Here is a 15,788-nt window from a genome sequence, read left to right as displayed (position 1 = left end):
GGGTTAGACTGGAATCTGCTCACCAGTCCCACTGCATAACAGATGTCTGGTCTTGTACACATCATTGCGTACATCAGACTACCAACAGCACTGGCATATGGAACTCTTTCCATCTTCTTTTTATCAGATTCGGTTTTGGGACACATGTCAGAACTCAAAGCCACTCCAGTGGCAACGGGTGTACTCATGGGATTGCAGTCTTTCATGTTAAATCGCTCAAGAATCTTGTTGATATAATTCTCTTGTGAAAGAGAGAGGATTCGTTTTGAACGATTTCTTTGGATCTTAACTCCAAGTATATACTCTGCTTCACCCATGTCTTTCATTTCAAAATTCGACGAAAGCCATTCTTTAATAGCCACCACCGAATCTAGACTATTTCCGGCTAATAGTATATCGTCTACATATAAGGATAATATGACAAAATTACCCTCAAACCGCTTAATGTAGACGCAGTGGTCTTCCTCTATCATTTGGAAGTCATATGAGGTTATTGCTTTGTGAAACCTCAAATACCACTGTCTGGATGACTGTTTCAATCCATAAATGGACCTTTTGAGTTTACAAACTTTATTTTCTTTCCTTTTTCAATGAAACCTAATGGTTGTTCCATATAGATTTCTTCATCCAGATCACCATTCAGAAATGCGGTTTTTACATCCATCTGATGTAATTCTAAATCTAAACTGTTTACTATTGCCAGAATAAGTCTAATAGAATTGAAACGCACAACAGGTGAGAATGTATCTTCATAATCTATTCCTTCCTGTTGTGTGTACCCCTTTGCCACTAATCGAGCCTTGTATTTGTCAATTGATCCATCCACTTTTCTTTTAATTTTGAGAACCCACTTGTTCCCAATGGCTTTACGCCCTTTTGGAAGATCAACTAACACCCAAACTTGGTTCTTTTTCATTGAGTCCATTTCTTCTTCCATAGCTTTCATCCATTCATCTTTTGCAGGACCTGACAAGGCTTCTCGTACAGAACGGGGCTCATCATCCCCTTCTGGAGTAACTAAGAGAGATTCGCCTTCTATTTGAAAGCGTCTTTTGGGAACACTTTCCCTGTTACTCCTTCTGACGGGAGCTATTTGCTTATCTTTCTTTCTTTGTTCAGGTCTTGGTGTTGACCTTTCTTGGCTCCCACTCAGATTGACACACCTAGACGATTCTGGTCTGTCAATTTGTTCTGTACTGACTTGTTCCTGTGTCTCATAAAGAGATACAGTACGGTCAACATCTCCTCTATTAGGAAATTCAGTCTCAATGAATGTGGCATCTCTTGATTCCATTTCAGTCACTGTTCCATCTTCGTTTTCACCTATGAAAACGTATCCCTTTGATTGTTCAGAGTACCTTATGAAGATACACTTTTTTCCTCTAGGACCCAATTTCCCATGCTTGTGGGAATCATCATGAACATATGCCGCTGACCCCCAGGGTCTTAGGACACTAAATCCGGTTTGCGTTTTGTCCATAATTCATAGGGTGTGGAAGCGACTGATTTTGAGGGCACACGGTTAAGTATGAAGGTTGCCGTTAACAAAGCATCACCCCAATATGAAATTGGTAGGTTTGCTTGAGCCATCATAGACCTAACCATGTCTAGAAGAGTTCTATTCCTCCTCTCAGCCACTCCATTCTGTTGTGGAGTGCCAGGGATAGTCAGTTGTCTAATTATCCCTTTTTCCTCACAGAGCTGTTTAAATTGATCAGATGAATATTCACGACCTCGATCAGTACGTAATGCTTTAATTTTACTATCTATTTGATTCTCTACCTCATTTATGTATCGTCTAAAGCACTCAAGCGCTTCAGACTTATGCGAGATCAAATAGACATGACCATATCGTGAAAAATCGTCAATAAAGGTAATAAAATACCAAGCTCCGTGTCTCGCCCTCACACTCATTGGACCACAGATATCAGAATGGATTAATTGCAATGGATTTTCAGCTCTTGTTCCCTTACCGAAAGGTTTTCTAGTTGCCTTACCAGCTAGACAATTTTCACATAAGGACATTTCCATGTTAGGGATTGTGCCCAACATTCCTTCTTTTGCTAGTTTAATCATTCTATTTTGATTAATATGTCCTAGTCTAGCATGCCAGATATTCATATCAGGATTGCTTGAAGAAATAGCAAAACAATCATGAGCGTTAAAACCAAAAGCAAGATCCATAACAAAAAATTTCTGGAATCTGAATGCTGAACCATAAAATTCAGAGTTAAAGGAAATGTCTGCAACTTTATCATGAAAATAAACATTAAACCCAAAGTCTACTAAGCAAATAACAGAAATTAAATTCCGTCGGATGTCGGGAGCATGAAGCACATCATGGAGTATCAAGGTCTTTCCACCACGCAAAGCAAGCTTGCAGGTGCCAATGCCTCGAACCTCGATTCTCGCATTGTTCCCAACATAAAGCCACTTGCTTTGATACGGCAACCGACGGTATTCCACGAAGGATCCCCGATCCCTGCTTACGTGGTCTGTGGAGCCTGAGTCTATAATCCAAGAAGAAGAAACAGGTTCTGTTAGAAAAACAGTACTAGAAACATATGAAACATGTGAATTCACATAATTCACTAATACCTTTTCGCTTTCAGCCTGTTTGGAACAGTCACGTGCGAAATGGCCCATTTGTTGGCAGGCGAAGCATTTGACCTTCTTCAGGTCTAGCTTCTTCTTCCCGCCTTTCTTTCCCTTCTTCTTAAATTGTTTCTTGCCCTTTTTAAATTGAGGACCGCCCTTCTTCCCTTTCTTTTGGGGCTTCTTGCCCTTTTTGAAATTGGGCTTAGATTGGGAAGTACCAGCATCCTCAGTTAAATAAGTTTGTCCAGAGCTCTTGTAAGCCTCTAGACGTTCATCTTCCAGCTCCAGATGCTTAGCTACATCATTAAAAGTGATGATGTTTTCATTGTGGGTTAGGTTGACTTTCATGTGCTCCCAACTTGCAGGGAGTGACCTGATGACAGCCTGCACTTGCTGTTCATCAGACAGATTATGTCCAGCTTCCTTCAGTTCCCGGATCATATTGGCCATCTCTCTCAGATGTTGCTTCATAGGATTGTTTGGCTTGAGCTTATAGGTATCGAACTTAATCGTCAACCTCCTAAGCTTGGTCGTAGAGACTCCGCCAAACTTATCCTTAATGCTATCCACATGGCCTGTGCAGTTTTGTGCGACTCAAACACGCACATCAGGTCGTCAGCCATGGAGCTCAAAAGTGTGATTCTTGCTATGCTATTCTTCTTTTTCCAGGTTAGATATGCCTCTTGGTCTCTCCTGTGCTGGGCCGTGTTGCCAGCTTCAGGTTCAACCATAGCAGTGGTGAGAGGCTCTATCGCATCCTGTTCTTCTAGGATATACTGGACCTTTCGGTGCCAGATGTCCCAGTTGTCCCCGTTAAGCTTTTCTCCCTTGTTCAATTCAGCAATTATGTTCTTGGTTGCCATTCTTAGTTCTGTGACAAATCTATCCCACATTAATCTATGTTCTCTTTGAAGAGAACCGAACCAAAGAACATTTCAGTTATATAGCACAATGAAGTATACAATGTAATGTGCCTATATTATCCTCGATCAGTAAATGATGAAATTACAAGATCTATGATCAAGAGAATACGTTTGTACCTCCCATCACACAGATACTAGCAATAATCATCATGTCCTATCAAGGATTTTATATAAGCACTTCAAAGATTAACCTTTAGGCTCCCACTTATAAAAGGCATACATATGATATTCATGAATAATCATACAACAATAATTCAAGTAATTTCATTAAATGAAATAACATACTTAGTCTGTTTACAATGCATGAAACCACAAATTCATGGTGAATACAAATATTACATCATTTGATATGAACATAAATGTAATCAAGCATTGCTTTTCTTAGGCTTCTAAGTTTGCGCGTTTTGTTCATAAAGGAGGACACTAGCTCTATGGCCCAAATCCAGTAAGACTTTCTTATGGGTTTGCCTTTAGGTCCGCCTCTAACTCTTATTGCTCTTATGTACTCCATTATGACTCTAAGGTAGAACTCGGTATTTTCTTATCCGTCATGTAATGGACGTAGCTAGCGAGCACGCCATTGATGCCTTTTATGTTTGTTAATTTAGCTGCATCTCTTTCAGCTATTCTCATAGCTAAAGCAGGGGTACAGGGTTGATCCACCTCTTCACCTTCCTCTACTTCGGTTTTATTGGGAAGATCTAGCGAATCATTACAGACCAAATGAGGTTCGGTACGGAGGGGTTCAGTGGGAAATAAAGATTCTGACTCAAGTCCAGAATCCATTAACTCCTCCGAGATTTCTTGAGGAACCTCTTCATGGTCCTCTTCAGGATCCTCATCCTCTGGTTCATATTCTGGAACTGCATTATCCATGTATAAGTATTCCAATGAACCATCTTGGATATTTTCAGTGCTACTAGAAGCCTCTTGCTTCATTTTCACCTAGAACAAAATAATTTAAATTATTTTGAATATTCTGGAATTTATTTCCGCACGAAAAATACCAGAGAATACACTGAAAATACTCACAAATAGATCCTTAATTATCTCCAAAATTATCAAATTATATATCAAAATGAAGATCTTGATTTTAGGGATTTTTAGAGACAAACCGCACCTCAAACGAACCTCGCACGCGTACACGCGCCCCTAGAAGAAAAATTAGCAAAAAAATGGGAAAAAAATATTTTCCCACGCGCATAGTCAGAGCGTGTAATACACGTGCCTCCCTGCACTTCGCCGCCGGTGACACGCACTCCACGCGCCACGACCTGTCAGATGGTGGGCCCTATGTGTCCAGATGGCACGCCACGTGGCAGTTCTGGTCCTTTTTTTTTTTTTTTGCTGTTTGGGCTCGGCCCATGTCTGCCCCCAACCCAAAAAACTTTTTTTTTTTTGAATTTCTGGGCCTTAAAAGTTTTTTTTTTTTAAAATGGGGCCGTTCTTTTTTTTGTTCTTCTTTTTTTTTTTAAGAGGGCCAAAACGACGCCGTTTTGGCCCTGGAGGTTATCTTCAACCTCCAGCCGGGTCGCCTTGACCCGGATTCTGCAACCGGGTCGGGTCTGACGGACCCGTCGGACCCGCTTTCTTCTCTCCTCCGTATCTCCGCCGTCCGGTGTCCGTTTTTAGTGTACTTTATGTCATTTTCTTCGTTTTTCCGAGATCTACGCAATGGGATAATTTTTGAATCCAAAAAAACTTCATTTTCGAGACACCCAAAAACGAAAACGTACGGCCGAAAATAGATATTGTATAAACCGATTTTCACAGAGGCAAAGAAGCAACCCAATATGTCTAAACATAAATATAAGACACAAAAACTATCATATTGAAAGTAAAATGAAGGATTTGCATAATATATTGAAGCAAATCACAAGTTACTCAGACCGAACAATCAGAAAAAAATACTGATATGAAAACGCAGGCCATAGAATCTACAGGAAATATCACATGCTCTGATACCAATGAAGGATTTCGGGCATACCTGGAGTCTGCGGTGTAATCAGGTTGCCACGCGGAGGTCCGATCACGGTGACGGAGTCGGATTTGGGAGACACAGCAAATACACTGGAGTAGAGGGAAGGGAAGAATGGAAAGCAAAGTGTGGAGACAAAAACGAAAACCACCCCACGAATGCCATACCCATGACTCACTAAAAAAAGGGTACTCAGACGGTTGAAACCGAAGACAAAAAACCGTCTCTGTTTTTGAATTTTGCCTCCACGGTTATTTAACCGTTTTGAACTAAAAAGGAGCAAATTGCAATTTTCGACCCAAATGTTTTGTTATTTGCTTCAGAACCCCAAATTGTAATTGGACTTGGGTCCAATCCACCAAGGGTGGACTGACCCATTTTCCTACACAGACCCATGAGTTAGGGCTTATGGCCTGGCCACAATTTCACCCACCCAGCTCGCTCTTTTTGACAGGCTAAATAAGGCTACCTTTTTTAACTGGACCCATTTTCTTAACTATAGGGATGACTACAACTCGATTGATTCTTCATGAGCTGCGTAAGCATTGAATTCAATGCCTTGAAATCTTCTACTTGTTAACCAAGTGAAGTTACTTTCTCATTTGATGGTGTTAAATAGTGTGAAACATAATCACCTAACATCTGGGTTAGGATGGGCCACGACCCCATCCCACAGACTCGTTCAGAGAGTTCTGGAGTTCCCATGGCTTGTGCTGAAATATCACCTCGCCCATCAATAACCATTTCATCAGAGGACCCCTCTTCGGGTAGCTTTTCAACAGTTGTGTCCTATAATTTGTTAAGAAAAAGTATTTTCATCATCAAACGATAATACAATGTTTTTAAGGATAAATGCTTAAATTATAAGTTAAATGTCATGTCCCCAGCACTTGGAGGGTAGGCAGTGAATGTGTGGCAAACGGTCAATTGCTTTTGTTGCTATTAGTAAATTGATGAAGATATAGAATGCCTTATCGTAGAAGGTAAAGAAATGAAGGAAGTTCTAAGAGTGTAGCTAATTTACTTGAAGATTACACATATGCCTTTGCTAAACCCAAAGGACTAACACTGTTGAGAGAAGCACATAACCACCCCCTGTATTATTCAAGAAGGGACTAACCATATCAATATTACGCCCCTTTTTTCGCCAGTACAGTATTAAGCATTATACCCTTCAGCTCAGAAAGATGTGCCAGAAAACATGGTGGGGAAACTGCTGCAATGAAGGGTTATACAAGAGGCACTTCACCATTTTTGGCACAACAAATTCTACTCTTTATAAACTCCATGGTGCACTGATAGGAATAAGTGGTAGTAGTCCTATCTTTATAAGCAACAGGGAGATTTTGTGAATATTGAGTGTCCAATAAAAGCCTACTTCCACTTATCATCCACAAAAGGATGGACAATTGAAAGTGTGCAACCGTTGCCTGGAAACATACTTGAGGCCCGTATGTTGGGAGGACTGAAGTTGGCGGCTGCATCCTGCACGATGGTGGTACAATACTACCCTCCACACTTCTACAAAGGCTGCACCTTATGAATTGCTCCAGAGGCTAAAACTACTCTCTCTGTTTTTTTTTCGGCGCAACACTCACACAAATAATGAATATTCAGCACTCAATCATCTCCTAGATTAACAAGCTAACACTCCTCACACATGCTAAACCCAACTAAAATTAATATGAACGTCACAAAAACTCACAATGAAAGATAATTATCACAAAATGAAAAGAATACAGCCCCAGAAAATTTGAAAAATAAATAAATATCTTTTACTTTCAAGAGATTGAGAATTGAACGTACCACATCCGTATGGCTAAGAGAGATAAATGCTAAATTTCCATACCTGATGCTAAATTTACGAGCTCCGTCTTTCTCTGTGAAGGAGGGGAGTTTGCAGGGGATTTCCACTCTCACGGCCACGTATAACAACTTCATTCAGCACCATTTCGTCTATGGCTTGATCAGTGTTTCTTCGAAGCCCAGATAGATCTCAGCGTTTCCCCTAATTTCAACATGAGTATATCCATTCGTGGATGATTTGGCGCCTTTCTCCAGCATCAAGAGACGTTCATTCAACTCCTCACACTTCCTCTTCCACGACTCCATCTTAGATTCAGCCTTGCCTTTTTCATCCTCTAATTTACGGTTCTTATTCCCAAGCTCAGTTATAGCATTTCCATCAACCAAGGCATTTTTCTTCTTCACCGCTTGCAACAGCTTCTCATATGTCTCTTCAGCTTTCTTTCCCTTCTCAAATTGCTCCTTATATTTCTTCAATTGCTCTTCGACATCCATCCTCTGTAACCTCTCCATTTCTAATTTCTCCCTGAGTACCCCAATCTCAGCCTTTAGTTTGGTTTCGTTATCGATCAAAACTTCCTCCACGCGATCATAATCCACCGTACCATATGCAGTTCGTAATATTGAAATCAGCTCCGTTACGCTCATTGCCATTAAACAATTTTTATCTTCATCGCCATCAGAATCGGGCGTGAGGGCGGACACAGGTTCCATGTTTATTCCCGAAGGATCAAAATGTGACAGATCAGTGAAGGTATCTTAAGATTCACTCTTGACAGAACTGCGGAATTGAAGGAAAAAAAGAAGAGGAAGCCCCCACTCAAACGAGGAGGCACGTCGAATTTCTATGCTAGCGCTTCTGATATGGAGGAATAGGGAAATGACGGCTCCTCTGCTTCGCGGAAAAATTCGTTTGATCTCAAATTCGCGGAAAATCAAATTTAGCGCCATTTTGTCTTTAAATATTTTTCAGAAGAATTTTATTTTTTTAAATATTTTTCTTCTCAGCTCAACTATCCTCATTTGCAGCATCCTTCTAACTTCTTTACTTTTAAAAACGGTGCAATTTTATATTAAATTACATTCAATGACCTGAACATTTCAGGTACTATTGCTTAATTAATTTTTTAAGCAGTAATTTATTCTCAATTTTCTCAAAAAAAATTGGAAAGTTAAGTAATGAAATCGTGAAAAATGTGTACTGAAAATATAAATTTTTAGGAATTAAAAAACTCCAATTAAAATAGTCCTAAGTTAATTTTCTTCGGCATTCATCTTCTTTATTTTCAATGCACAATTTTTATATTTTTATTACTCGAATTTTCAATTTTTCAATGATCTTCCTAAATATTTACGGTTATATTTCATGTTTTCCGGTACTTACCTTCATATTTTTAATACTGAACCTAATTAAAAATTTGGGTTGAAAATATAAAAGACAAGTATAGAAAATATTTAAGATGGTTGTTGAAAAACTGAAAAACTTATTATTGAAAATTTTAGCAATGAGTATTAAAAATACGAAAAATAAATACTGAAAATGTGAAAAAAATTAAGTGATAAAAAATTAGCTTAGAAAAAACTTTGAATGCAAAATCGCACCCAAAAAAAATTTAAGATGTTGGGTATTGTTGAGAAAATATGTTAAGGTACAGAATGCAACTTAACTAGCTTTTTGCAAATTGCATGTTTTTAAATGTTTGACAGTAAAATTACTCCTAAAAAATATTTTAATAGAAAAATTGCACTGAAAATTATTTTTAAATATGAAGTGATATTGACAAAATATTTTAGGTTGTAGATGCACCCAATCATGTCAAGGATGAGATTAAGAGTACAATAAACACTCTCATCTCTTGCAAGTGGAGTTCGTGATTTGATGTTAACACAAATCTCATGGGACAAATTATTAGTATCTATTTCTCTAATTCTAATAAAAGGAAACAACGTCCTAGAAAGTCATGCAATACTCCAATCTGATTGGTTTGTTAATCTTCAATACAATAAAAGAAGAACTTTGACGTTAATATGCTGGCTAACCCAGCTTTGGTAATGCCTCCTGGATTTCACATGATTCCTTCGGACGATTTTCGTTTGTTTGTTCTATTTTTTGTAACTTAGAGTAGTATTTACAGTTTTTTTTTTTTACCAAAGCTTCCAAAAAAAAAAGAAAAAGAAACAAGGTTCGGTTTGATATGCAAGACTAGATGGTGGGATTAGGCCAATAGTCAGAGAAGTAAACATTGCCAACGAATATTAATCCAGTTGATAAAGAGTTGACTCATAATTTATGAGTGAATTCAAATCATATTGCCAATATAAAGTTTGTATTGATAGATGATTTATAAATATTTTTAAAAGTACCCATTGAGTCTAGTAACATGTCCTAATCAGCTATATTCTCAATAAATGCAGGGTATATTTGGATCAGTTTTTACAAAACAATAATTTTCACAAACTGAAATTTTCTGAACTTAAGTTTGAATGTCACTAACACAATTCATTTGTCTTGAAGATAATTTTAGCTTAACGCAACCCATAAGCCCAAAAAAGGTAATTTTGACTTAAACTTTAGTGTTTTTTTGGGGGATGTTATACTTTTAACGCTCATTCCTATTAGGGATGCACATGAGCAGGATTGAGTAGGGCAAAATCCCTATCCAAAATATGAGTGGGCTGCATTTTTGAGCCCGCTGCCTGACCCTGCCAGCAGAAGCCCTAACCATTTTGGACTGGGTATGAGCGGACTGGGCAGGGCGGGCTTCGCCGCCCGAATGGTGATAGCATGTTAATATCACATGTAAAAAAACTTTTGTCCATACCTAAAAATTTGTAATTTTACATTTTCTCACATTGAAATCATCCCAAAACAATTCAAAACAAGTCTTAACAAATATCCAAATAAATAATATTCATAATCCATTTAGAACAAAACAACTCAAGATTGTAACTAAAGCCTTGAAATTCAAACAGTTTGTATCAATCTCCACAAAGTTGAGAAAAGAATAAAGCATCTAAAAAAATCAAAGAGATGTTGAAGCACCTTGAGATATTTCGTTGAGGGCTGTGGATGTCGATGTAATAGAAGTTTGATTATCCATTCAAGCGGCAAAAATTAAATGTTACCTAAAGGATTGCAAAAAAATATTAAAATTGAAGCAATGGGCTAACAAAAATAATATAGACTATACAAAAATATGGTGAAAAAAGAAAAATAAAAAATCTTAAAATCTTATAATAATTTAATATAACCACTTTTAATATGCAAACACTTATTATATGATACAATATAGTTAGCAGTCCACACAACTAAAAGACTTTTTTTTATCATATGACTTGTTCATAAAAAATTAATACAAAATAACTAAATATAAATTAAATTAAAAAAAATGTAATTTAGATAATTAAACCCCAATTTTTTGTCCTTGCTCCAACCCCAATCTTATTTGGGAAAATTGCAAAAAAAGACCTTGGAATTACAAAAACGCAGATAGGGACCCTTGACAACTTCACTTTAGGTTTTGACAACTTCAGGGCATATTATTCTTGTCAAGACTCAAAGTGAAGTTGTCAAGGGTCCCTATCTGCGTTTTTACAATTCCAAGGTCTTTTTTTGCAATTTCCCCATCTTATTTTGTATCTTGTATAAATATTCAAAATTGTTGATTTAATTTATACAAATATGTAACGTATAAGCTCCATTCTCTAACAAAGAAAAGTTGTTAATGATATAGGGGGAAAAGCTGATTTATAAATAGCCAACATTGTAATAGAAACATACAATAGGATATATCTAATGAAGCTCATGAAGAACAAGTTAAAAGCAAGATACTAGTGCTACTTCAGAAGAATTAAATTCCCTAAAATGGAAATCTAACAGACATGTAACAATAATAAATTAAATTACAAAGAGGAGGGAGATAAATTTTTTTTTTCAATAGAGAAATATAATATATTAATATTATTTCATAAATTATACTCCTTCAACCCTTAATATAAGACCCATTTAACCAATTTGATTAGATTAAGAAAGTTAGGTAAGTTAATTAATTATAAGAAATATGACATGTTTTTCCTAAAATACCATAATTATCTTTCTTAATACTCTATCTTCCTTTTCTACTTAATTATGGTTGAGGGAGTATCCATAGGGGTAATTTAGAAAAAATTGATAAATATGATAAATGAGTCTTATATTTAGGACCAAAATCAATTTAACAATTGGATTCTATATTAAAGACCGGAGGAGTAATATATATAATTCGGGTAGGGCCAAATTGGCACGGCAGCATGTTTAGCTCAATGCCCAACCCTGCCAATGAAATGTCCAACCCAAAGATGCACATTCTTTTTCGGGCTGGGCTGGACAATTTTTTTTTGGGCTTGAGTGGGTTTAGCGGGTATTTGGGCCTCATGTACACCCCTAGTTCCCATGAGACCCAAAAAAAAAAAAAAAGTCCCACTTGCTTTTTCACCTTCAAAATTTCGGTTTTGACCACCCAAACTCCAAGTCTCCAACCCAAACAATTCCTAAAGTAAATCAAACCGAGGCTTATGATCTTTCAACTTAACCCCATTGTTATTGTTCCCTCCTGTTCATAATATAAGATTATGGTGAGGCTTTTTTATAAATTAAGGAATGTTAGCTAAGTTTTAAAATTTGTTTTAAATTCATGAAAGTTACCTATTTTTCTATTATTAAAAAATATGATTGAAAAATTCTCTAATATCTTTTCTCAGTATAATAAGAGATAAAAGTGAAAAATTATCATTAATTAACTTGTTAATCTCTTATACTTTGGATCAAAATTTTTTTACAATACTTCTTGTATCATGGACAGAGGGAGTAGCATTTCTTTTCTTCTTTTTTTTTTGGGTCAAATAACTAGTATTTCTCCTTAATTGTGGTTTCTTTTCTTTTTGCTTGTTTGCTTTGTAGACACTATCATATACTAAATATGGATATCTTTCCCAACAGAGATTCAAACCTTAGTTCACCAAGTTGTGGGTCACTAGTCTCTTTTGTTAGACAAAAAATAATTATGAGGAAAACAAACGCAAAATCCAATATATATATATATATATATATATCATAAAATAGCATAATTATAAATTCTACATTTATTGTTGATTGATGATGATTCCCATGTAAACTTTACTTCCTTGTACTCGATGGACTAAACGCATTTCCACAATGATCTAAGAAATTGCCCAATTTTATTCTAGCATAATATGGTAGAAATTACCACTCCAAACATATAGCCTTGTAGTTCTTTTTGGACTTGATATGGGTTTAGTTGCAACAACCAATAGGAATTACTAAGAGCTTGTCTTTTCTTCTTACTGTGGAACCAAAGGACTCAGTCATGTCAAATTCTTCAATCTGCATTTCATTGGGAAGCTTCCAATTAAAATGATAAAGCAATTGAGCCAGTGCCTGCTCAATAAGAGCTGTGGCAAAAGTGATTCCTGGGCATATCCTCCTGCCGCCCCCAAATGGTATGTATTCAAAGTCTCTTCCTCTGAAATCAATTGGACTATCAACAAACCTCTCTGGTCTGAATCTCTCAGCTTCATTCCAAATCATGGAGTCTCTTCCTATAGCCCAAGCATTCACAATCACTCTCGTCTTAGCAGGTATCTCATATCCATTGATTTTGCATTTCTCCGTGTTTTCTCTTGGAAGTAGCAGTACTGCTGGTGGATGTAGTCTAAGAGTTTCTTTAACGACCAGCTTTAAATATTTCAAATGCTGAAGGTCTGCTTCAGAGGCATAACCTTGTTCTCTGAATACCTTTCTTACCTCTGCCTGTGCTTCTTCCATAACCTTTGGGTTTTTCAGCATTTCTGACATTGCCCACTCTAGGGTTGTTGATGATGTGTCAGTTCCAGCTCCAAAAATGTCCTGATTATGGATGAAGCTGATTGAGTAAAGATTGGCAAATCAACCAGAAACATAGTTGAAGAAATGTCTAAGGCATATTGGATGCTATTTTCAAGAAAATCTTGTCCTCTATTAAAGGTAGCATCTTATATTATTTTTTACTAAATTTTCTTTGTGCAATATGCTATTAATAATTTCAAAGAGATGATCTAAACAAAACAGCCTATAAAAAGTATAATCAAAATGGGATCTGAAGGCTACTGATAAATATTTGAGTGGGGCTTCTTCATCTCTTTCCTCGAATGTAACATTTTTAGCATATAATTAATGAAGAAATAAGGTACTAACCAGAATAACAGCTTTGATATTGTTGTCGGTAAGCTGAGGGGTATGAGGATCATTCTGCTGTTGAAGCTTTAGTAGAACATCAACTAGATCTTCCTCAGCTTGGCCATGGATTCTCTTTTCCTCTTTATGATCCTTGACTATGTTCTCAAGTATTCTATCAAGCTCCCTGTGAAGCCTCTCAAGCTTGCCTCTCATCCCACTGATCAATGGAAGAACTTTGACAGAAGGAAACAGATCAGAAACAGAGAAACCTCCAGCCAGCTTTAAAGCTTCTTCCATTGTTGATAAGAAAGCTTCATGGTCTCCACATTTCTTACCAAAAGCTGCTCTTGAAGTTATTCCAGTCGTGAGTGAGAAAAGGTACTCACTGAGATTAATCACAGATCCTTCATTTGCAGAAATTTTCCTAACAAGGGCAGAAACTTCTTCTTCTCTTATATGACTGAATGATTGAACTCTCTTTGCTGATAATAGCTCCACAGTGCAGATTTTCCTCAGATGCCTCCAGTAACTTCCATAAGGAGAAAAACCAATGTTGGTTGAATTGTATGAAATAATTCTTGAAGCAAGAAAATATGGTCTGTTAGAGAAAATGGCATCATGGGTCTTCATGATCTCTTTGGCCATTTCTGGGGATGAGATTACTATGTTTGAAGTTCCTCCAAGCTGAAGATGCATTAAGGGTCCATATTTGTTTGCCAATTTTCTTAGAGAATGATGGGGTAGTGATCCTACAAACTGATGTAAATTCCCTATGAGAGGTATCTTCCATGGTCCTGGTGGTAGGGTTCTGAGGGACTTTCTGGAATGAGGTCTTTTAACTATGCTTAATACAACTATGAAAAAGCAAAAAAAGGTGAAGAAGAAAGAAATAGGAACCTGAACCTCCATGAAAGTCTATGTTATTATTACCCAAAGGCAGAGGATGAGGCTTACAGGATAAAACAGTACTGCTTCTAAGTTATTAAATAAATTTATAGGTAGAATCAGTTGATAAGTTCATTCATTGATTAAGGACACAAAAATGTCTTGAGAAATAAAAAAAAGAAGAAAATAATAATTATCAGGTACTTAAAGAAAAACGTGTTCAAATTCCACTACTTCAAGTTGGCAGGTCTAAATTGGCGGTTTAGGAAAATGGGAAGAAAGAAAAGTAGAGAGTAACAAAGAAAAGGAAGAAGATGGCGTGGTTGATGAGAGAGTACATGAATTGACAATATACTCCTAGAAGAATTTTTATCCTTTTTATAAATCAAATGATTAAATATTTAGTTTAAATTTACTTTTATTTATTATTGTGCAGAATGCTATTTTTAAAAAAATGCATATATTATATAAAGATAAAATTTTTAAATGTTTAAATTTTAAGACAGAGTTATAAAGGTTTAAAGTTTTTTTTTTGGGTTCTGAAAAAATATATTGGCAGTGATTTATAAATAAAATGATTAAGAGTATATGATGATATATATACATGGTATTTTATACTAAAACATGGGTCTTATATTTGAGACTGAAAGAGTATACATATATATATAAATATATATTGATTAGGAGTAGAAAAATAAAAAGACTTGGTATATGTATACAATTGAGAAAAGAAAAGAAAGAAAGCAACTGGGATAAAAACTGATGGGAAAGGAAAATTCACTAAGGAGAACGAAACGTAGGAAAGAGAAAGAACAAGGGCGCTAATCATCTAAGGAGTTAATTGAGGATTCATCTAGGTTTAGGTTTTTTGGTCCAAATATTAAAATTTGATGAAATATAGATAACATTTCAATAACTTCACCAATCTCAATCTTTTAACTCTTAAAAGTTTTCTAATTACTATTTTTGCCAGCTAACATAATATTATTTAATTCACCCCTGAATAATGTATGTATTTATATCTAAAACAATTATTCTAATGAGGCATTTTACCTAATATTTGTTTACAAATTTTTTTTAATACTCTAGTGAGTAAAATTAATTTTAAAACAGTCTTTCCCACAATCCGTAGCACATTCTTCATATGCACTTGGTTAAAACTATCCTTCTAAATCTTCTCTTAAGGAAAAAAAATATAAATTACAATGACCACGCTTTGTCTTCTCCGTCTTTGTTCTGCTTTCTGGAGTTCGAAAAGGACTTAAAACATGTTGAAAATTATGCATCCCTGGAGAAATTTTTTTTTTTTTAAAAAAAAAAATCAGTATCAAGTACCTCTGTGTTGAAAATTGTCTGCTTCAAGTTGGCAGTTCCAAATTTGCCA

At 36.1% G+C, this 15,788-nt stretch overlaps 1 protein-coding gene across 1 annotated transcript; it reads right to left on the bottom strand.

Annotated features, from left to right (window-relative positions):
- Window positions 1–12,598: 12,598 nt before the first annotated feature.
- Window positions 12,599–14,428, bottom strand: LOC114745321 (cytochrome P450 71D10-like). Its single transcript, XM_028933484.1, has 2 exons — window positions 13,538–14,428; window positions 12,599–13,210 (listed from the first exon to the last, which is right to left on the bottom strand). Exons 1-2 carry the CDS (start codon window positions 14,426–14,428, stop codon window positions 12,599–12,601), a joined length of 1,503 nt encoding a protein of 500 aa, XP_028789317.1.
- Window positions 14,429–15,788: the final 1,360 nt, after the last annotated feature.

This window comes from Neltuma alba, unplaced genomic scaffold (assembly GCF_004799145.2).
Source record: "Neltuma alba isolate B1F8T4 unplaced genomic scaffold, ASM479914v2 tig00004610_pilon, whole genome shotgun sequence".
Taxonomy (NCBI): domain Eukaryota; kingdom Viridiplantae; phylum Streptophyta; class Magnoliopsida; order Fabales; family Fabaceae; genus Neltuma; species Neltuma alba.
This window is presented reverse-complemented; position numbering and strand designations above follow the sequence as displayed.